Source organism: Nilaparvata lugens, chromosome 2, assembly GCF_014356525.2.
Source record: "Nilaparvata lugens isolate BPH chromosome 2, ASM1435652v1, whole genome shotgun sequence".
NCBI lineage: Eukaryota > Metazoa > Arthropoda > Insecta > Hemiptera > Delphacidae > Nilaparvata > Nilaparvata lugens.
Window position 1 is genome coordinate 2,735,785 of NC_052505.1, and position 24,839 is coordinate 2,760,623.

General features: G+C 35.1%; 1 protein-coding gene across 1 annotated transcript in view; it reads left to right on the forward strand.

Moving 5' to 3' along the window:
• Positions 1-24,839, forward strand: part of LOC111053690 (probable G-protein coupled receptor CG31760) — a 463,503-nt gene that overhangs the window by 313,443 nt on the left and 125,221 nt on the right. The window contains 1 exon segment of the mRNA XM_039419962.1: positions 4,926-5,035. Within this exon segment, the coding sequence (XP_039275896.1) occupies positions 4,926-5,035 (110 nt within the window).

A 24,839-nucleotide genomic window follows, 5' to 3' on the forward strand; every position in this document is an offset into this window, starting at 1 on the left:
CAAAACTGGCCTCTGTTCTACAAATGATATTAACAACTCATTGTCTATTAACTTACTCATTTTCTCACACTCGTCAACCACAAACACTTAAAACAATAAATAAATGTTATAAACAACTTACAAACTTTACAACAAGACACAAATTAAAAGGCTGATTTTCAAAGACCTATGACTTGGAGCTACTGGGAAAGACGACTGATCAGCGGTGACGGTAGACAACCGCCAAATGTGTTAACGCCCATTTGGTCACGTACGCCACTGCGTAGACAAGAGCAGCAAAACACCGCCAGCCGCAGTGGCAGTGGACGGCTGCACAGCTGCCGCCAACGGCAATATAGCCGCGCGGCGTTTCTGCCGCCCAGTGTGTAAGCTTCCATTCAAGTTCATAGACTACTGCTCGAACGGCGGCGACGGCGAAATTACCGCCCCGGCAGAAACCGCCCAATGTGTAACCGGCGTTAGGCGATCGCTCAAGGAGGGGTGGAACCCGGGATTAACAATTAAAGATTGGATACTTGCGGGGGGGCGGCAGTTGCCGATCTCGCCCAGGGCGGCAAAGTCCCTAGGGCCGTGCCTGGTACAAAGCATGAAAGAGAGGATTGGCTTATACATGTACGGGATTACAAAATAGTTTTTGAAACAGAATCAGTTTATGCTTCTAGAATTGAATAAAGTATTTTGCAATAAGATACTATCATTTCATTTGGATGAATGAAATACAAATAAGATATTATAAACTACTCAAATTCAATTTTCAGAGTATAATAGAATCTAACCTCAAACCTCATAGTACTGCGTTTATCACAAAACCTGGTGGATAGTTTTGGAACTACTTGGGCAATATCCATGGTGCTGAACGTTTTAACAAATAGTTTATGAAACAGAATCAGTTTATGCTTCTAGAATTGAATAAAGTATTCTGCAGTAATATACTATCATTTTATTTGGATGAATGAAATAGAGGTAAGATATCTTCTTCTTCTATATAATAAGAGAGAGTGGGGTTGTGTTTGTTCGCATCAAAACATGTCAACTTGTGGATTGCATACCGGAAAAACGGGAATGATTTAGATCTCCAAATTTTGAACATAGATTCTAAAAATATCAATCTCGTGCACCTGGAAGCCCAAATTTCTATTTTCCTTCTAGATTTTTCAGAATATTAATGTTCAAATTCATCTATGCTACCGTAGGCTAATTGAAGTTCCATAGCCCAAAGTGTGTATTTTTATCAGCAGGTTATAAGACTACCATTTACCAACGTCTATGTAGCGCAGCGGTAAGAAGCTTGCTTACGGAGCGATGGTACCTCGGTTCAAATCCCCCGATGCTTCCCATTTTTTTGTTCTTAATTTTTTCCCTCGAAACGTATTATTATCAATTATTTTTGAAGGAATTTGTTTTCATTACTATTGAACTTGGATTTTATCATATAATTATTTTCAATGTAAAATTTTTCCACCAGTACAAATGAATTGGACATAGTCTTCATGCTGTAGGCCTATAATTTATTGAATTTCATAAGAAAAACATGAATAGATCACAATAAAATGAGTAATAATTTTATTCTTCAGTTATAATGTAGGCTACTATCAGACACGAATTCCCAGTGAAACGAGTATTTTAGGTATTTTTTTTGGAATTGGGAAAACAAAAGGCTGCCTGATTCAAATTGAGGAGGATCCTAATAGAACTAAAATTTATTGATGTATTGGAAAAATCAATATGATTCTGTGAGGTTTCCAAGTATTATGTATTCTTCAGTTTTCTATACTTTAATAACTAGATACTAATAACTATACTAATAGCTAGAGCTATGACCTTCCACTTTTGTTTTCGGAACTGCTTAATAAACAATTATTCTCATATATATTGTTTATTTCTCTGTGTGGCGAAAAATAGCGTTCGCACCACGGCAAAAATGTTTTTCCGGCTCTCAATCTTTTCTAGTCCTCGGCCTACGGCCTCGGACTTGAAAACCGATTTCGAGCCGGAAAAGTCTCATTTTCGGCCCTAGGTGCGAAATATACTATTGTATGCTAGAGACCACAACGGTGATGTATATATTTTGTACTACAATGTTTTGCTGATTTCCACAGCCTATAATTGAAGAAGATTCTCAGTTCAAGCTGTGTAAAATCCATGATATCGGGGCATCGAGCTCCGCTCTGGAGTACAAAATCAGAGAAGCATAAAAACATAGTTTGTATTGAATTAATAAAAACATAGTTTGAAATCTTCAACTTGAAAATGACCTAAGTTAGGGTCGAAACTAGTTGTTGAACTATTCTAAAGTTTTCAAAAAATAAAGGGTACTACAAGATTTTTAAATTGTTTTTATTAATTTGTTAAGAAGTAGCCCAGAGTGAAGTGTTTGTATAAATATAATGATACTATACACGGAACACAATTCTTTAAAATGATTGTGGAAGGACTAACAGGCACAGCCCAAAACTGTTTCTTCCCCGAATTTTGATTTATACACTATAGTCCAAAAAGTAAGTTATGTTCCATACACTTTTGAATTTAAGTCCAATTTTCAGTCCGAACATTTGAAAACATAAAAGTTCAAATTTGAATTGTTTACAACCAAAATTGAATATAAAATAACACTCACTAATCACTTAAAACTGTAAAATAATTATTATCTTTGAAGCCATAGAGTCTTACTAACGTTCTGCTATTTATTTGCTTTAGCTAGCAGTGTGTAGGCTACACTACATTACGTTGTTTAAAAACATATGAATGCATTATATATTGTCATAGAATGAAACAATCTTATATTCTTATAAGTTAAAATATAATTTTTATCGTATAAGTTTTCTCTGATAGTGCGTAAACTATGCAGAACTCTACTTGTGTAACTTCGCTCGAGTGGCTTCAGCATCACCCTGATGGCAAATTAGACTCATCACTCAAACTAGGTTAACATGCCCTAGTTGCATTCTAATCAAATTAATAAGTTTATTCCTAAATTGGCAAATCATCCAATGCCACTGGCTATATACTTAGTATATTCACGACCATATCACACAATGTCATCGCTCTTAAAACATATTATAATACTATAGTGAGGTCCACGTTATAATGGCAAACAGGTGTTGCTATCCTTGTCTATCATTCAACGAAGCAGATAGCTCCATCTTCATCCAGCTCGCCAAATAGTTTTTCATCGATGTAGAAATATAATTAGATAACAAAGTAGATAACAAAGTACAATAGATAACAAAGTTATCTAAGATAACAATATATTAGATAACATAACTCAATTATGAACATTTATTATTTGATCATTGAGGAATAACTTTCTTGGCAAATGAAATATAACTCATTATTCTAAACAAGACAATTGATGAAAAATATCATTTATCTTTCGTCATGGAAAGCAACTTCAATTTCTTCATGGAAAGCAACTTCAATTATAATTTATCATTTCAAACAACAATGAACAGTTAATATCACAGAAGATGAAATACTGGTATCAGCTATCCCCTATAGTAGTCATTGGCAGGGCAGAGAATCGGCCACACTGTTCCCCTTTCTTCCTCCACTCCACTATAACCTTACTATAGATACTCGTAGATATATAAATCCACTTTTTTCTATGTATTTAAACACGACATGCAGTAAAATATTTAAACTGCAAGATTTGACTGCATGTCGTGTTTAAATACATAGAAAAAAGTGTGTTAATACATCGCAGCTCGGAATGGATCAAGAAACTATCACAAATACAAATGTATAAATTTCATAAATTGTTTATAAATTGTATAAATCAATCAAATTTATTCTTTTTTCCAATCAATCTTTATTAACTTTATTCAGAATAAACACATTAGAAATCAGAATACAAAAACTATTCAATCTAAATACAAATTTCTAATGAAAATACAAAAACAGGCTTCATGGTGGGGTGTACTGGAATGGAAAAAGGGTGAAATACCTAGCCAACTATGGTTTCTCATGTAATAGGATGATGAGATTTTTTTTCATAATTTAGCAAGTAGTATTTTTGTTTTGACCAATTATAGTGATTCATAATTTTGTATGATGGTAACAAAATTAATTTTATTCTTTGTTTAATCCCAGTTGGATAAGTTTATTATCCACAAAATTTCATATAATATTGTGTCATTTATGATGATGGCAAAATAAAAAAGTACATATTTGTTTTATTATCTTTCACACTTGTTTTCTTGGTTCTTATTTTGTACTGAAAGAAAATGTTATTATCATGTTGATTCTGTTGCTTAAACCGCCATTTTGTCACACCGTTGAGGGGGAGGAGACTGTCTAGCTAGGCCAATGGCAGGCGTTCATGCCCTCGACCAATAGCAGTACTCGCCCACTAGTATAAATTCTGCTGCTCTTGTATTTAGTTTTAGTTTATCAGAGATTGACAATGGTGTAATAACCGAAACCGGTCTTTCTAATTATCAATAAATCAGTGGTTTTTTGACAATTTCCTAGTCTTTTTCATTCAATATGAATAATTACCACAATGCCAACTTCTCAACTACACAAAAAGTGAAACACAAAATTTCATATAATGTAGAGTGTCATTTATGATGATGGCAAAATAAAAAAGTGATTTGATTTGGGTGTGGAGTAGGAAAAAAACAGGTATAAACTGGTATAAAACAGGTAAGAAACAAATGGTAATGAGGAGTTGAAAAGGGAAGAATAGGAGAGGAAGAGAGGAGAGGAAAAAACAGAGAAAATATACAAGCGAAATTTCTAAGCGAGCCCAGTCCGAACCAATACATGATAACGAAATAATATATCATTTCTCGACATCGGACCTCTGGTCATCAGTAATATCAAGAAAAATATTCCTATCCTGCCACATCAACAATCTGTTTCAGGTCTTCAACTTTTAATTTTTCAACTTTTCAACTTATAACTCCCATTTTTTTCTGTTTCAGACTATAGTCATGTACCCCCGGCCTAACGTCTTCACGTGTACTGCTCGTATTTGGCTGAGAGAGATTGGCTTTTCTCTTACCTATGGTGCTCTTATGCTGAAAACATGGAGGTAAGTGGCTAAATTCCAAGAAGAATGATTCATTTACAGATGTGAAATGGCTTGCATTCCATTCCAATGAGAATTCTCAGTTAGAACATCAGTTTATCCACATCATTCTGAAGAATTCAATTTCAGAAGTGGAATGGCTTGGATCATTCCAATGAAGGATTTTCAGTTATTTCATTCACATCATTCTCCTTCTTTCTCTAGTCACCTCTTGCTTGGATAATTCCAGTGCTTAATAATTTTTCTACAGCATTTTCTTTCCTTCTCTATTCACCTCTTGTCATCACTGTTGTAGTAGTTGCTATTCCACTCTGGAATATGAACTCTTTTTACAACATTATAATAATTGAGATAACAAAACCCCTGTAAATTGAATTTTTTCTCCTTTTCTTCCAGAATTATTTCACTCCAAATGATGGAATACCAGTTTTATATTCTTCCACTTCTTTGAAGTGTCTAACTTACTCATTACTTATTTCAAGAGACTGGCCACGTGCAGTGAAAAGCTCTTCTTGCATTTGGAATCATTTTTTGAAAAAAATGTGACTTATTCATGATTGGAGATGTTTCTAAAAGCCTGTATTGTATCACGTGGCTCCCTGATGCAGTTATAAGTCTCACAATGGAACTAGTATCATCATTATATTCATTATCCATCAGCAAAGCACAGTATTCAGTTGGAACACAAAGGGATATTTAATAGTTTGTCATTCTTGTTCAACACAATTGACAGTACAATTCAATGGCTGATTGACTTTTGATTCATCGATGTATCATGTTTCATGAGTTCACTGATCATAAATTCTATTAGATATCTCCATAAATCATTAATTCACAAGCCGTCAGGCTCGCTTCGCTCGCCATATCCGTCTAGCCAGGGGGCTCCGCCTCCTGGACCCCCGACTGGATCGTCCAAAAATGAGATCAGCGGGCTTGCTTCGCTCGCCTGCATTTTTCATTTGGGCATGCTTCATTCCATCAAAAAGTCAAAGTACTGAGAAAGCGTAGAAAAGCTGAGAAAAACGTTGGAAAAACGCTGATTTTGGTCGTATCTTTGATGAAATATTATTGTCACCTCATCACACAATTTTTAGACCCTATAGCTAAACCTCTGTATCAAATTTGAACATTTTCTGTCTATTACTTGATGGAAGAACTGAGAAAACGCAAAGAAAAACCGATGATTTTGGGCGTATCTTTGGCGTTATTGCAAATTCCTTCTAAAACAATAACATTATTACACCTCAGCTGAGCTTCTGTAGTAGATTTGAACATTTCCTGTTCATTTTTTCTCGATAAAACTGAGAAATCGCTGGAAAAACTCTAATTTTGGGTGTATCTTTGACGTTATTCATTGCAAATTCCTTCTAACACAACATTATTACACCCTAGCTGAGCTTCTGTACTAAATTTGAACATTTTCTGTTCATTTGTTCTCGATAAAGCTGAGAAAACGCTAAAAACGCTGGAAAAACGCAGATTTTGGGCGTATCTTTGACGTTATTCATTGCAAATTCCTTCTAACACAACATTATTACACCCTAGCTGAGCTTCTATACTAAATTTGAACATTTTCTGTTCATTTGTTCTCGATAAAGCTGAGAAAACGCTAAAAACGCTGGAAAAACGCAGATTTTGGGCGTATCTTTGAAAATTTTTCCAAATCCGTTTTTAGTGCGCCTCTGAAGGGCCAACTGAACATACCTATCTAATTTGAACGTTTTTGGTCCGGTAGATTTTTAGTTCTGCGAGTGAGTGAGTGAGTGAGTCAGTCAGTCAGTGAATGAGTGAGTGCCATTTCGCTTTTATATATATAGATGATTGACTGATCATGTATTCTAGTAAATATCTCGATAAATCATTGATTCATAATTCACTGACCATGTATTCTATTAAATATCTTGATAAATCGTTAATCGACCTATAAGATCAATCTAGATGATTCAAAAGCAGTTGACCCACGAAGAAATATCCTGAACTGAGCCCTTACTTCACCCTTCTGGGATAAATTGAAGTAGCAGTTCAATTCAATTCAATAGTCTATACAACTAACCTTGACATTCAAGTTTGAAGTGACTCAAATCTCAGGCTTTTCCAGAGTCGCAGGGCAGGAAGTTCTCTGATTGGCTGATTTGGTTACCGAATGAAAAAACGCCTAGTATTGTGTTGCTCTAATGATAATGATAAATGTGAAACCATTCTTATATTCTAATAACTATTCAATTCTACTCGAGTCTCCCTTCGAATTTCAATATGTTTTGATCAAAATGAAACCTTCATCACCATTTTATTCAATATTCTATCAATCATACAATAAATACATCATCAAATTGAGGTAACTTTGTGCTATTCCTCTCCCTAATTCAGATAAGGTTGGACATAGTCCGAAATAGGTTGAGTCTCGTAGCTCTTCACCTCACAAGATTTTCAGTTCTCAATTATTTTCAGAAACTACTTCAATATCTTTCAAAATGTCTCGACCAATATGAAACATTCATCACGGATTTTCTTCCTATATGTTACTCTTCAAGAAAGAGTATTATACCATAGAGAACGTATATCATGAAAAAATATTCCTCATGATATAAGGCGGTTATGTTCGAAATTCCAATGTTAACTCAAGCTGATAGTCCACGTAGTTCTATTTCGTGACGCTATGTGACACTGGTAGTTTCTCTTAAGCTGCGTTTACACCGGAGTTAATAGCACAAGTTTTTAACATTTTTGTTATCAACTGATGTTAATTACAAAAGTTAATAACATCATGTTGAGTTGCGTTTACACCGGAGTTGATAACATGAGTTATTGATAAAAAGTTGTCAACTTGACTGAATCGACAAAAAATTCTCTTGAAAAAAGTTGATAACTCGTGTTTTCAACAGAAAATTCCTTGTTATTAACAAGATTTATGTTATCCATCGAGAGTCGTTAACTTTTGTTAATAACAGGTTACTATTTTCCCCGCAATCCCCTCACCCAGCATCCCTACCCAACAACTACAGCTGTTCCCTAATAACTGCAGCTGCAGACAAAACACGTGACAAAGTTATTAACTTTTGTTGATAACAAAACTAGCAGCCAATGAAAAATGTTATTAACTTATGTTGGAAACTTTTGTTTTGAACACTGGTGTAAACGCATTATAATTCATTTACATAAGATCAGATAAAGATCATTATTTCAATGATCACACACATGTTTCATTTCAAATTTGAAGACAATTTTTTGCTTTTCATTCCAGCTGTTATATCATATGAATACTCTCGTTAAATGAAAGTCAATTATATTGATAACAAGATCTTGTTAATAACAATGAATTTTCTGTTAGAAACATGAGTTTAACTTTTGTCAAGAGAAATTTTTGACGATTCACTCAAGTTAATAACTTTTTGTTGATAACTCGTGTTTTAACTCTGGTGTAAACGCAGCTTCACTTTGCGGTTCTTACACTGTCACACGGCCAAAACATCAATAATACACAGTAGTCGACAGTAATTGGCTCGAGTTGACAAAGAAATTTGAAAGAGTTGGCTTGAAATTTGGAACAAAAACGACCTATACCAAAGGATGTTTTATTCTCTTTTTCCTGCTTTTATCTCGAGAAGGGGCAATGTATGCAACCCGCTCAACAAGGAAGTGTGTTGTATGTAATGTAGGTCTTATTTAGTCCAGGCAACGAATGCTCAAATAAAGGTATAGAGGGAAAAGTTTGGAACACAATTTTCAACTACGCAGATCTTTTAAGGATAGTAAGAGGATTAACATATCAAAAGTCCTCACCCCTACCCCCTGCGCTAAAGGGGTGGGGGTGGTTTGAAAGTACCATTTTTTCATTTTTCGCTTATATATCTCGGAAACTGTGCATCTTATGAACATCCGTATTCTGTACAAAATTTAAGCTTACAAAATTACCTACAAGTCTTTTTCCTTACATTTTTTCCATCTATATAATAAGAGAGAGTAGGGTTGTGTTTGTTCGTTTGTTCGCATCAAAACATGTCAACTTGTGGATTGCATACCGGAAAAATGGGAATGATTTACATCTCCAAATTTTGCACATAGATTCTAAAAATATCAATCTTGTGCACCTGGAAGCCCAAATTTTAATTTTCCTTTTAGATTTTTCAGAATTAATGTTTAAATTTCATTAATGGTACATTCGATTTCATAAAAAAATCACCAAATCGGAATTAAAAAAGGAAGATCTGTTTCTATATTGCTTTCTACCTGAAAAACATAGTTTCGAGACTTCGTTTTCCTGATGCAATGCTTAGGCCTACACGTGGCATGAATTATTAATTTTTCAGCTAGAACAATTTTTGAGACAAATGCTAAATAAACATCTACAGTTTCATCAATGCTGTATCGGCAATATGAAAACGCATGCAGTTAATATGTCTTTCAATGAAGGTGTTGTTATTTACATACAGGAATTATATTCTTCCATTCTTATTTGATTAAAATTTCAAAATTATTCGAGCCCTGATAGAATGACTGACTCACTGTACATAGGCCTATTTTGAATTCTTCAAGATTTCATTACGTCAAGTTTTAAGAAAGACCCTTGCGAAGCACGGGTCACCTGCTAGTATCTCTTATAATTTCTGAGATATCCACTCTTGAAGGTGAGACATTTTTTGAAAAACACTCCTGCCTCCAATTTTTTCATCTTTTCGGCCTTATAACTTTTGAACGATTGATGGAAAAAATCCGTGCTGATTATAAGCTTATAGAGCATCAAATTATCTTCAATTTGATGTTTATTTTCACTATTTTATGCATTTCCCTACGACTGATGCAGCAGTTTTAGTGTTGAGAGTGGAATCTTCTGTTCAGCAACAATAGATCAATTGACAATGAAATTTGAAACTGAATAAAAAAGACTAAGAAATTGTCAAAAAACCACTGATTTATTGATAATTAGAAAGACCGGTTTCGGTTATTACACCATTGTCAATCTCTGATAAACTAGAACTAAATACAAGAGTAGCAGAATTTATACTAGTAGGCGAGTGTATTCCCAGTATAGTTTAAATGACCAGATTCATTTCAACCAGTACAACACTACGAATTTAGTTTTATCATAAAATTGTAAGCATACATTAGTCAATAGTTTTTCCATTTACATATTTGTTTTATTATCTTTCACACTTGTTTTCTTGGCTCTTATTTTGTACTAAAAGTAAATTTTATTATCATGGAGATTCTGTTGCTTAAGCCGCCATTTTGTCACACCGTTGAGAGGGAGGAGACTGTCTAGCTAGGCCAATGGCAGGCGTTCATGCCCTCGACCAATAGCAGTACTCGCCTACTAGTATAAATTCTGCTGCTCTTGTATTTAGTTTTAGTTTATCAGAGATTGACAATGGTGTAATAACCGAAACCGGTATTTCTAATTATCAATAAATCAGTGGTTTTTTGACAATTTCTTAGTCTTTTTCATTCAATATGAATAATTACCACAATATCAACTTCTCAACTACACAAAAAGAAATTTGAAACGTATAGAAATTTTGGAAATTGTGGTACCTTAATTTTTTTCGGAAACATTACTTTCCTTACCTATGGTAATAGGGCAAGGAAAGTAAAAATTGAATTAATATTCCATTGCTGTTCGAAGCATGCGTGGTGAGTGAAGTTTGTATTGGATTTAGAGGAAGTTTTGCATGAGCTGGTAACAGAACAGGATCCTAGACAATCTCGCTTATTATTGTTATACAAGAGATTACCTTTTGTCCGCGTCAAGAAAGGAAGTTCGCTTATTTGTGCTGTTTCTAGTTGGCTTTGTAAGTGAAACGGAACTTTGCACCGTTGCTCCAGTCCTAATTATCCTGATAGCCTCAGAAGCACCTATCACTTCATGTTTGAGCTCTCACTATTACCACAGTGTTTTTTCAAATCGTGAGAGAATACTTTGAGGATTTTTTTGAGCATTTAAAATAGAACGAGAGATTCAGAATGAGATAGAGCGAGTTAGGCTAGTTTCACACTCATTCGGTTCGTTTCGTTTTCGGCAAATTCCGATAAGTGTGAAACGGTAATTCGGTTTGAATTCGGTACCGAATAGAAACCGCATAGAACCGAACACTCACTTGACTCTAATAAATTCCATCAGGTTTCAATTCGTTGCTTGCGAGAGGCTACTTTCACACACTTTCGGTTCGGTTCGTTTTCGGCAAATTCCGATAAGTGTGAAACGATGATTCGATTTGAATTCGGAACCGAATAGCAACCGCATAGCACCGAACGCCCCCTCGACACGAATAGGTTTCATCATATTCGAATTCGTTGCTAGGGGAACGGGAAAAAACAAAATCTTTTACACATGCTTGCCTTTTTTGTTTTTATTTTAAACTGATATCGTGATTATCTGTTCCAAAATTTTCCAAGTCAAAATCATATGGTCAATTCATTTCTGTTAGTTCACAGGACCATTTCTTTCTCAATGGATAGTTTGCTAAAAAAATATGAAAGATATAAATTAAAACTCAGGGAGAATTTTTAATTATTTTTTTTAATTTTTCCATGAATATTACATGATTTCATCAATGGAGAGAAGAGATGAAGTTTATATACCATGTGTCAAAACAAGAACAAATTTTCAATTAAAAAAAATCATCTCTCTGAACAACAAAAATTAACATAATCAAAAAGAAACTATCCAAATAATTCACAATTTTTAATTTATTTTATTTTATCACAATTTAACACAAGCTGTTATATTTAAATATAACAGCATGAACTGTTAGAATCCAAACACAGCTGTGTTTGAGAAGAAAACACCTAATTGGAACCGTACGAATTAAAACCTGACATGTATGAAAGCCTCATTCGTTCTCGGTAACGAACCGAACCGAACCGAAAACGTACCGAACCGAATGAAACCGAAAGCGTGTGAAGCTAGCCTTAGGGATTGTTTGATTGGGTATTTTATTTATACACGTGGAAATAAAATACGTGTATTATTTATACACGGGATAGAAAATTCAGGGAAGATACATCATCAATTTTGAATTACTGAAATGATCAACTTGAAAATTTTAATATTGATTCTTAATTAACCGAGGATTGTTAAAGGTCATCTCTTCAATATTTCAGTAGGTCAAGTTTTCAGTATGTCAAGATTTTAATTGAGCCCATCCGGACCACGAGTCTCCTGCAATGGTGAGGTCCACGTTGAAATGGCAGTGGAGAAAGATAGCAGAACAACTTTGCCATCCTCTCTCTTGTCAATGCCTTCTATAGACAGTAGCTGATACAGGTTTATTGTAGAAATATTAATTGTTCTTTCTCCTTGAAAATAATCAATTATATTTTATCAAGCAATATATTATATTTTTCAATAATTTCATAATGATTCTCCGTAATTACGATGGAATATTTTGTTAACTAGTGGTTCTGTGAACAGTAGACCTCGCGCTCAGTAAGTTACATTGACCTGTTGTTATGTTTTCTCAAGAATTGATAAATAATTTATCAATTTAAAATGTCTAGAGAAAATCCTAAATAAACATAGAGACGTGTCGTCCCGCAATGTGAGAGTGAGTAAGTTATCAGGTCTGGCTGCAACTGTCTACAACGTTGATGGAAAGATACATTTTCAAGATGATCGATGTTTTTGAACGGGTAGTATTATAGTCCACTAGACACCTGATTTATGATGGATAATTCTATAGGCTGATTTTTATCGGTAATTTTGGCGTATGAAGGGGCTCTTTTTTCCTTTCATATTATCCTTGAAATATGAACATTTAAACATTATATTGACATTGAGAGAAATGCCAAGCCGTCACTTGAATCTTGGACCCCACTTCGCTCGGTCAATTAACTGGTAGTTCTGTGAACAGTAGACCTCACGCAGTATTCTCATCCACAAGTACCTGATTGGAACTATAGACCTTATGGAAATACACCAATAGACTGGCTTCTCCACACATCTTTGTAACCACTTGTCAGCTGATTTATGATGAATGATTCTATAGTCTGATTTTTTTCGGTAATATTGGCGTATTAAGAGGGCTCTTTTTTCCTTTTATATTATCCTTGAAATGTAAAATTTCCAAAAACGTTGTATATACTTCGATGTGCAATTTAGAAAGGAACATACCTGTCAAATTTCATAGAAATCTATTCCCGCGTTTTGCCGTAAATGCGCAACATATAAACATTTAAACATCAAGAGAAATGCCAAACCGTCGACTTGAATCTTAGACCTCACTTCGCTTGGTCAATCGATTATCAAATCCACATTGTTGAAAGACGATCTAGCAACAGAGCGGAGCGAGAAAGAGATAACACTATCCGCTTTGTTGAATGATAAACAATGATAGCAATACCATTGCCAATCAAACACCGCCAATATAATGTTGACCTCACTATAGTTGAAAATAATTCTTTCTATTATTAATATTATTATCGTATGACATATATAGGCGCAAACGAATACATAGGTGATCATAGAAAAATCTGGTCATGAGATTGTTGGCAGGTTAATAAAATACTGAGAAAATATTGAATGCTGATGTCGACTTTGTCAATTTAGTATTGTAGTGATTGTGGAGAAGCCGAGATAAAATCATTTGAATCGCATTGGTAGGCACGAATATTACAAATTCCGATGATGTGCTTCATCGTCTGTCTAGCCTCTCCACAATCAGAAGCAGGAGAGGATAAACTGCCCCAGTTATAGAGAGAATCCTCAAAATTATTTCTATAAACAGTTCATTCTAAACATACTGAACCCCTCATTAGGACTTGAAAAATTAGGAGATGAATGAGACCACCAATTCAATTAACAAACCGGTGACTAACATACTCGGATTGGATTACAGGGAGAAATCACAGAGTTACAGGGAGAGTTATCAGAGATTTTCTTTCACTGAAATACCAGTTTTTCAAATATCAGTGACATGCAGAGTGATGGAAAGTGGCGAAAATTGTAAGCGAGCTTTCCTGCTGCTCGTTATTTTCAGACTCGTGTTGAGCTGTTAGTCCTTAATTGAAGCAAATTATTTCCGGTGTGGATCGGCAGCCGAATCTGGTCTAATGGTCCGACCCGGGCCAATCAATCATGTAGCCGTATAGTGAGGTCCACGTTATAATGGCAGTACTTGATTAACATCGGTGTTGCTATCCTTGTCTATCATTCGACAACACAGATATCGCTATCCGTTTCTAACTCTGAAACGATTGCCGGATCGTATTCTAAGAATGTATGAATATAATTGATAACAAAAATTTAATCTCAATCATGAACATTCATTATTAACCCTAAAGAGACACACTGGGATGTTTCACACCCCGGGATTTTTTTTTTTTCTGCAGTTGACAATATCAAACAGATGGGAATTTATGCCCAGTGTAAATAAGGTTTGTAGTATTGTCAACTACTCTCCACCACTTCCAGTCAGTAATGGCATTCTACAAGGTCATCTTGTTCTTCGTTTGGGGTGTCTAACACCCCAGAGTGTCTTCTACGTAGGACCTCTATCAAACACTTTTATTACAAAGATTTACTTGTATTGTCACTACGAATGTGGTATGGGATGATGGATCAGATTGAAATAAATGCTATGATTCTCTACAACTTGAGATTCAAAACAAGAAAATGAAGAGAAGTGAGTTTTTAATGAAGTTGTCATTGGCAATGATCAAGCCATTCGTTCAAACCGGATTAGGAGCTCCAACACTTAGGCGGAACATACGTACTTCTAAAACTAGTATAAATATTATTATCGTATGACATATATAGGCGCAAACGAATACATAGGTGATCATAGAAAAATCTGGTCATGAGATTGTTGGCAGGTTAATAAAATACTGAAAAAATATTGAATGCTGATGTCGACTTTGTCAATGTAGTATTGTAGTGATTGTGGAGAAGCCGAGATAAAATCATTTGAATCGCATTGGTAGGCACGTATATTACAAATTCCGATGATGTGCTTCATCGTCTGTCTAGCCTCTCCACAATCACAAGCAGGAGAGGATAAACTGCCCCAGTTATAGAGAGAAGTCTCAAAACTCTTTCTATAAACAGTTCATTCTAAACATACTGAACCCCTCATTAGGACTTGAAAAATTAGGAGATAAATGAGATCACCAATTCAATTAACAAGCCGGTGACTAACATACTCGGATTGGATTACAGGGAGAAATCACAGAGTTACGGGGAGAGTTATCAGAGATTTTCTTTCACTGAAATACCAGTTTTTCAAATCAGTGACATGCAGAGTGATGGAAAGTGGCGAAGATTGTAAGCGAGCTTTTCCGCTGCTCGTTATTTTCAGACTCGTGTTGAGCTGTTAGTCCTTAATTGAAGCAAATTATTCCCGGTGTGGATCGGCAGGCGAATCTGGTCTAATGGTCCGACCCGGGCCAATCAATCATGTAGTCGTGTAGTGAGGTCCACGTTATAATGGCAGTACTTGATTAACATCGGTGTTGCTATCCTTGTCTATCATTCGACAACACAGATATCGCTATCCGTTTCTAACTCACGATTGCCGGATCGTATTCTAAGAATGTATGAATATAATTGATAACAAAAAATTTAATCCCAATCATAAACATTCATTATTAACCCTAAAGAGACACACTGGGGTGTTTCACACCCCGGGGATTTTTTTCTGTTCTGCAGTTGACAATATCAAACAGATGGGAATATATGCCCAGTGTAAATTAGGTTTGTAGTATTGTCAACTACTCTCCACCACTTCCAGTCAGTAATGGCATTCTACAAGGTCATCTTGTTCTTCGTTTGGGGTGTCTAACACCCCAGAGTGTCTTCTACGTAGGACCTCTATCAAACACTTTTATTACAAAGATTTACTTGTATTGTCACTACGAATGTGGTATGGGATGATGGATCAGATTGAAATAAATGCTATGATTCTCTACAACTTGAGATTCAAAACAAGAAAATGAAGAGAAGTGAGTTTTTAATGAAGTTGTCATTGGCAATGATCAAGCCATTCGTTCAAACCGGATTAGGAGCTCCAACACTTAGGCGGAACATACGTACTTCTAAAACTAGTATAAATTTATTTTGATAAGCACTGCTTTACTTTTGATTTCGGTATGCACTTGGAACAAAAATGATTAAGAAATGATGAAGTATGGTCTGATTAATTGTTTTTTCATATTTTTCAAAGAAAAATGCAAAATGAAATTGGGGTGTTCAACACCTCAGTGTGTCTACTGAGTTAGCATAAAGTAAGTGAGTCTCTGTCGGGTTAAATTATTAGAAATGTATTCTCTTGACTAATAAAACATAATTGATTATTCTAAACAAGAATTTATTTTAAACCTTAGAACACTTGATATTAAATCACATATACAGGAATCAGCTACCGTCTACAGAAGGCATTGACAAGAAAAGGCAACGATGTTTTCTTATCTCTCTTCACTGTCATTATAACGTGGACCTCACAATAGAATAAGTACCTCAATAGATATGACCGATGTATTCTATAGGTACATTTGATGTAACTATAACATTTCCTTGAAGACCTAGGTCGTAGAACATATTTTACTTTACTAGTAAATTTTTGAAATAGGCATTATTATATCCCTTCAACCATCTGCTCGTACAAAGTCGACAAATTTTTCACTTTCCTTGCCCTATTACCATAGGTGAGGAAAATATTGCTTTCCGAAAAAAATTAAGGTACTCCAATTTTCAAATTTCTATACGTTTCAAGGTCCCCTGAGTCAAAAAGGTGGTTTTTGGGTATTGGTCTGTATGTGTGTGTGTGTGTGTGTGTGTGTGTGTGTGTGTGTGTGTGTGTGTGTATGTGTGTGTGTATGTGTGTGTATGAGTGTATGTATGTCTGTGTACACGATATCTCATCTCTCAATGACTTGAAATTTGGAACTTAAGGTCCTTACACTATAAGGATCTGACACGAACAATTTAGATCAAATGCAATTCAAGATGGTGGCTGAAATGGAGAAAATGTTGTCAAAAACAAGGTTTTTCGCAAATTTCTCGAAAACGGCTCGAATTATTTGATTAAATATATACCTAAAATAGTCATTGATAAGCTCTATCAACTGCCATAAGACCCATTCCTGTAACAATTCCAGGAGCTCCGCCCCATCTATGCAAAGTTTGATTTTAGATTCTCAATTATCAGGCTTCAGATACAATTTAAACGAAAAACTTCAAATGGAAAAGATTGAGCATGAAAATCTCTACAATTGATGTTCAGTGACACTTTCACATAGAATTGAAAATAAGCTCGAAATTCGAGAAAATAAGATTATTAAATTGGAAACTGTTGATTCTATTAACTCATCCACTATGAAGAGATAGCAGACTGTGTGTGTCTGCAGCGTTGTTGTCCTGTCACCAGCTGGCTCAGATCTTAGAAAAGTAGACTTGAGATGCGCGGGAACACTATCGTCTGTTGATCAATTTTCATAACGGCAAGGAAAGTTGTATGAATGCGCCACATCAGATTTTTTGATAATAATATCATCTGGAATTATTCAAGTCATCATTCCATTTGGATTAAGGGGACATTTCATACAAAATTTTCAAGATGTTCCGACCTGTGATTTCTTGTGAAAAATAGTATAAAAATCTGGTGTGGGGCACTCACACAACTTTCCTTGCCGTTATGAAAATTGATCACTGACGCTAGTGTTCCCGCGCATCTCAAGTCTACTATTCAAATATTTGAGCCAGCTGGTGACAGGGCAATAACGCTGGAGACACACATGAGGTCTGATATCTAGCTCTTCATAGTGAATGATTTAATAGAATCAACAATAATTTGCAATTGAATAATCACATTTTCTCGAATTTAAAGCTTATTTTCAATTTTAGGTGAAAATCTTACTGAACATTAATTGTAGAGATTTTCATGCTCAATCTACTCCACTTAATTTTTATTTGTTTCAATTGTATCTGAAGCATGATAATTGGGAATCTATCGGCATTGATGGGGCGGAGCTCCTGAAATTTCTACAGATATGGGACTTGTGGCAGTTGATAGAGCTTATCGATGACTAACTATTTTAGGTATGAATTTGATCAAAATCGTTGGAGCCGTTTCCGAGAAAATCACGAAAAACCCTGTTTTTGACAACATTTCCGCCATTTTAGCCGCCATCTTGAATTGCATTTGATCGAAATTGTTCGTGTCGGATCCTTATAGTGAAATGACCTTGAGTTCCAAATTTCAAGTCATTCCGTTAATTGGGAGATGAGATATCGTGTACACAGACGCACATACACTCATACACACATACACACATACAGACCAATACCCAAAAACCACTTTTTTGGTCTCAGGGGACCTTGAAACGTATAGAAATTTAGAAATTGGGGTACCTTAATTTTTTTCGGAAATCAATACTTTCCTTACCCATGGTAATAGGGCAAGGAAAGTAAAAATATTTTCTAAAAACGCATTTCTTCAGGGCTTCTTGACTTTTTAGTTGGAAAAACGCTTTAGTACCCTTTTTGGTATTTATATTGAAAAGTTTTATTCCATTTTGAAGAATACAATGGTATTATTTCTCAATTAATAGTAAAGATAATCTTAAAGAATACGTCTTATTTCCATTATCTATAGTGAGGTCCACGTTAAAAAGACAGTGTTTGATTAGCAATGGTATTGTTTTCCTTGTTTATCGTTCAACAAAGCGGATAGCGCTATCTCTTTCTCACTTCGCTCTGTTGCCAGATCGTCTTTCAAGAATGTAGAATAATTAATCAACAAAATAATTCATCTTAATTATGAAATTATTTAAAAATATTATTTCTTGATAATAAAATATAATTGATCAATATATTATACATCAATAAACCTGTATCAGCTACCATCTATAGAAGCCAGAGACAGAAAAGTTGTTCTCGTATCTTTCCACTGCCATTATAACGTGGACCTCACTATAGACGGATTGTAGTGACATAATAATCATCATAATCAATCATGTCTAAATGTTAGATTTGAACTAAGTTCTCAGTACACGACCAAATGTCACAGTATCTTCATTAGCGATAACTTTGAGCCTCGAATTCAGTGGAGACCGCTCTTAGAGTGACAAAGCCCCAACAATTGACTGACTCTTTTCTTCCGACTTGTAGGCCATAGCCTTCTAGACTTCTGAAGGGCGGCTAAATCGTGCAATATAATTAGACCGCAAGGGAATCGTCGGTCCTTTCCACAAGATACTGTAACACGATGATATATATAAGCTCACCAACAAAATGGAGAATACAGTTTTCACAAAGGACTCCAGATAGAATGGACTTCTGAATGGTTGCTCTGCATTGAGAAAGATCTCTTTCAAAGGGCGAAAACTCCTTTCTACCAACTTGGTCATAACAGCATTTCTGATAATGAATATTCTCAGACCGCTTTCCAGTGGATTACAACTTTTGCGCATTCATAAGTATGAAATAGATACTTTTGTTCATCATACATAGTTCATCATAGATCATATTCATAGATCGATAATATATTCGTACTTATTATTCATACCAATGCGCATTAGTAATGACAATAATGAGATAACAGTAGAAAATAAGAGTGGAAGCAGATAGAATTCTTTTTCAGCTTTGGTAGGATTCATTATAACTATCAAATCAAAATCATTCATCTGCCAATTATAAAGATAACAATAATGAATAAAACAAATACTTCATACTTATACAGAATAAAAATAAAAATTTTAACTTAAAATTTAATTGGCGTTGCCAGCAAAACCTAAGTTTGCTGGAAACTAAGAATAAGACTAGTGATTCTGTGAACAGTAGACCTCACGCAGTATTCTCATCCACAAGTACCTGATTGGAACTATAGACCTTATGGAAATACAGCAATAGACTGGCTTCTCCACACATCTGTGTAATCACTTGTCAGCTGATTTATGATGAATAATTCTATAGTCTGATTTTTACTCTAATATTGGCGTATGAAGGAGGCTCCTTTCTCCTTTTATATTATCCTTGAAATGCAAAATTTCCAAAAACCTTGTACATACGTCGACGCGCAATTAAAAAAGGAACATACCTGTCAAATTTCATGAAAATCTATTACCGCGTTTCGCCGTAAATGCGCAACATACATATAAACATTTGAACATTCAAACATCCAAACATACAAACATTCAAACATTTAAACATTCAAACATTAAGAGAAATGCCAAACCGTTGACTTGAATCTTAGACCTCACTTCGCTCGGTCAAAGATACTCTTATCCACTATACTTATATTCATAGTTCGATGATATATTCGTACTTATTATTCATACCAAAGCGCATTAGTAATGACAATAATGATATAACAGTGGAAAATTAGAGTGAAAGCAGATAGAATTCTTTTTCATCTTTGGTAGGATTTATAATAACTTAGAATAAAATAAGAATAATGATACAAGATTGTAGATGAGATATGGATAAGTAGCGATGATACATGTCATATCAATATCAGCTTTGTTCGTTGTAATATGTTTATTATATCACGTGAAAATATCAATTGGTTTTTCTCTGTCTGTATTCATCAATCTGATGGACCAGCTCAGTGATGATGCAATATTCGTGTACTTCCTATCTCCTATGTGTATAGGCCAATTCTTTCCTGTATTGAATCATTCATTATTTCTCTGGAATAATGCTTGAACCCACTCTCGGACCAAACCATAGAACATGAAATCATGTATGAGTTTCCGAGGCAAACTCAGTTTTAAAACTGGGAGAACCAAGTCAAGCGAACAGAAAACTTTGTGATTGTAGAAGGAATAAGCTGCCACACCTTTCAAGCATCGCCAAAGTGTGAAAAGGTCAAGCAGCAAACAAATCCTCAGCTCTCAAGTTTTTCATTCAGCTCACCCCAAATAATGTACTTCCTTCTTCCATTCTGCGAATGGGCTATGATCGGTTTTTCTGCTTGGACCTGTTTTTTTTCAGCAGCCGTTGGCGGCTCATCCATGCTCCAATTCGAAGCTGGAGTGCACGCAAACCTTACCTTTTCTTTCCGGACTATACTCTTCTATTTGTCTCTCTCACGATCGTCCAGAGCGTTTGCTTGCGTGAACCAACTTAAGTACACGTTCAATCACAGAGTGCGTTCCCCATGAGAGACAAGAATAAAGAAATGGAGAGAGAGAAATCGATAAGAAGAACTGCACAATGGGAAGCTATCTTTCGACAAGAACACTTGGGGAAAATGATAGATAATGAAGGAGTTGTTACACGGAACATTTCTGGCGCCGCGTGTGGGACAGGGCGAGATGTGTTCTGGGGTTTAGATACAGACGGATGAATCGCTTTTCAATTACACCCTCCACCCCTCGACACTGCCGAAAAGGGTAACAGCTGACACGTCGGTAACACATTTTCTTGAGCCACAGTTTCAGATGCTCCTAAGGGAGGAGTGAATAGAAAGCCTACACACGAATCAACTATTCATGTACGCATTCAATATTTAAAGACAACTGTGAGCAAGTTCGTGCCATGTTTGACTATGTAACTATGTTTTTGACTATGTAACTGGATTGGTACATAGTGCCCTGAACGCTCGTCAAGACGTAGTAGTATATAGGTATACTCAGGATTGATTCCAGGTATGCAAGTAGTGGTGTGTAGTATATAGGTATTGAGCTGTGATCTCCATTGTTACATGATAGCGTTCCCGCAGGATGGAGCAGCATCTACTTTGTTTCTTATTCACAAGACTGTTGTGTTTACAGCCTTGGATATTTGAATCAGAGATGGGTATTGTGTGTTGGAAATTGGAAGAAACGGTGAATATTATGTGAACGTGGATGACAGTTTGAAGAGACGCTGAACTAGTTCTACTGGAGTAACGGCAGAGAATGTGTTGATAATAATAGCTTTACCACTTTCAATACGTTCTCAATCATGTACCTGATCTTCTTGTGTCACCTACTTGGCTCATTTATACATTCAGCATTATCTCTTTTATACATCTTTTTATTCACCATTATATATATTATACAACCCATTATATTGATTTTCCCCTAGAAAGAGGAACACCCTCAGTTCAGTTGAGAATTTACAGTGTTAATTGCATTGTCCAGGCACTATACCTCACAAGTAATGTAAAGCCACTCTACTCAAACAGCTATCAATTTACTTACTATTGATTTCCATAGGTATTTGTTCAGACATTTTTTATTAGCTTATCTCATCTGAACACACCAAAGTGATCTAGTGCTTCTCCATTGTGGAAGTTAACCATCATAAAATGTTTTTGAATACACAAGTGAAAATAGCTCGTAGTTCTACTATCAATGAACCTCACACAGTCTCTAATGTAAAGCCACTCCACTCAAACAGCCATCAATTAACCTACTATTGATGACCATAGGTATAAGTTTGATGCTAGTCATTTTTTCATCTGCTTGCCCATTTGGATGAGTTAATTGTATTTTCCAATTGCACCAGTAACTATAACAATATTTCAATATTAGACTATTATTAACATAGTAGTTAATTATGAAACTTTGAGAGTGTCTCTCCTTGAAATGCTCAGATGGTGGAAAATATTATGTGAAGCAGGTTGCATAGTCAACCCCCTGTCTCCATTCACAAACTGGATAAATTATTTTTTTATTTTATTACCTATCATTGTGAACCCTCTATAGTGAGGGACACGTTATAATGGCAGTGGAGAAAGATAGGAGGAAAAGTTGCCGATCGTCTGCCTTGTCAATGCCTTTTATAGATGGTAGCTGATACATGTTCATTGATGTAATATTAACGGTTCATTCTCGTTTTGAATAATCAATTATTTTATTAATCGAGAAATTATATTTTTCATAATTAAAATGAAATATTTTTCCCATTTCATAATTTCATAAAAATCATCATAGAATCATTGAGAAATATAATTTCTTGCTTGATAGAATATGATTTATTATATTTCAAACGAGAATGAACAGTTAATATTACATCAATAAACCGGTATCAGCTACCGGTATTGACTAGACAGAGGATCGGCAACGTTGTTCTCCTATCTTCCTCCACTGTCATTATAACGTGGACTTCACTAAAATACAGCACAAATTTCAGTTTCTAATGATCCTCTTGCAACGAAGGGGAAATGCTATTGATGATGAAATAGTAGAGCTCTTAATAAGGGATGAATTCATCACAAAAAGAATCGTTCATCTGTAATGATTCATTGTCGAATATCATTTCAGTTAATTCACTCGATGATATTCGACAATATCCATTGAATTCAATTATAATCGGGTGATATTAATCAATGAGATTTGTATCGCGTGGATACCTCGACAAATAACCTCGATTTATTCCAGTGATCGAAATGATAATCGCTATTGAATGTTGGTTCGGTTCCATCCTTGCGGATAAACGTACTTCTTGGAGATCAACGATCAGTTTCACATTACTGCCGTTCCACTTAGCCGTAATTAAATGTCCGTTGTAGAATCAACACACTCTGATACAAAGCGGGCCTTTGATTGGGACTTGCGCATCATAATTCTGAATCGTATTAGTTCTCAACTCGTATGATGCAAATTGGAATCGAATGTGTGTCGCATGTAGGTAATTGAATATCTCTTATCCACTATGAATGGCCCATTCACGATTATAATGAGATAACAGTCCTAACAGAGAGAATAGTGTTACACAATCAGCAAACAGTCCCAACGTAACTTACATCCCTTTTGATCCAAAACTCCATTACCAAAAATTATATCAACCTGTATCTTCATTGAATATTACAATATTAATATTTTTCGCCACACTGCACAGAAAGCAGCTGTTTTCCAGTCCCTTCGTAGATCTGAAAGACCTTGTTTGCAGACGACTCTCGTCTGACGTCAGAAACAGGTTTCTTTTCCGGTCTAGGCCGGAAAGTGTTCTCTTTCCATGATTTCAGTTAGAATCTCCAATCAAACTGATTCAGCATTCGCTTCGCAACCATTTTTATTCAATTATTTATTGTTGATTAGCGCATTCCGAATTTTCAAAAATGCTTGAAGATGACGACGCCTGTGATATTCCAAGTGAAATTTTAAAAGAATCTGAAATCCTGACTGCAAATCTTCTACCACTAAAATCAAGAGATTGGTACGAGAACAAGTATTCTCTATTCATTTTGTCAGCAATACCTGTAGTGTGGCAAAAAATATCGTTTGCACCACGGGCAAAAATGTTTTTCCGGCTCTCAATCTTTTCTAGTCCTCGGCCGACGGCCTCGGACTTGAAAACCGATTTCGAGTCGGAAAATTCTCATTTTCTGCTCTAGGTGCGAAATATACTATTTCATGATATGAGATACAATAAAATCGTCGAAAGTGAGGTCCACGTTATAATGGTAGAATAGGGGAAAAACGTTGCCGAACCTCTGTCTTGTCAATGCCTTCTATAAACGGTATCTGATACACGTCTATTGCTGTAATATTAACTGTTCTTCCTCGTTCAAAATAATCAATTATATTTCATTAAGCAATAAATTATATTTTTCAATAATTCCATAATGGATTTTCTATAATAAGGATGAGATATTTCGTTAATTGATTATTAATTTTACATTGTTAAAAGACGATCTGGCAACAGAGCAGAGTGAGAAAGAGATTGATGTAATATTAACGGCTCTTTCTCGTTTAAAATAATCAATTATATTTTATCAAGCGATAAATTATATTTTCCAATGATTACATAATGGATTTTCTATAATAAGGATGAGATATTTCGTTAATTGATTATCAATTTTATTTTATGATTATCAAATGATTGATTATCGAATTATTCAGCAAGATATCACATTTTCAAAAGTTTAATTTCAAATTGAATTCTCAT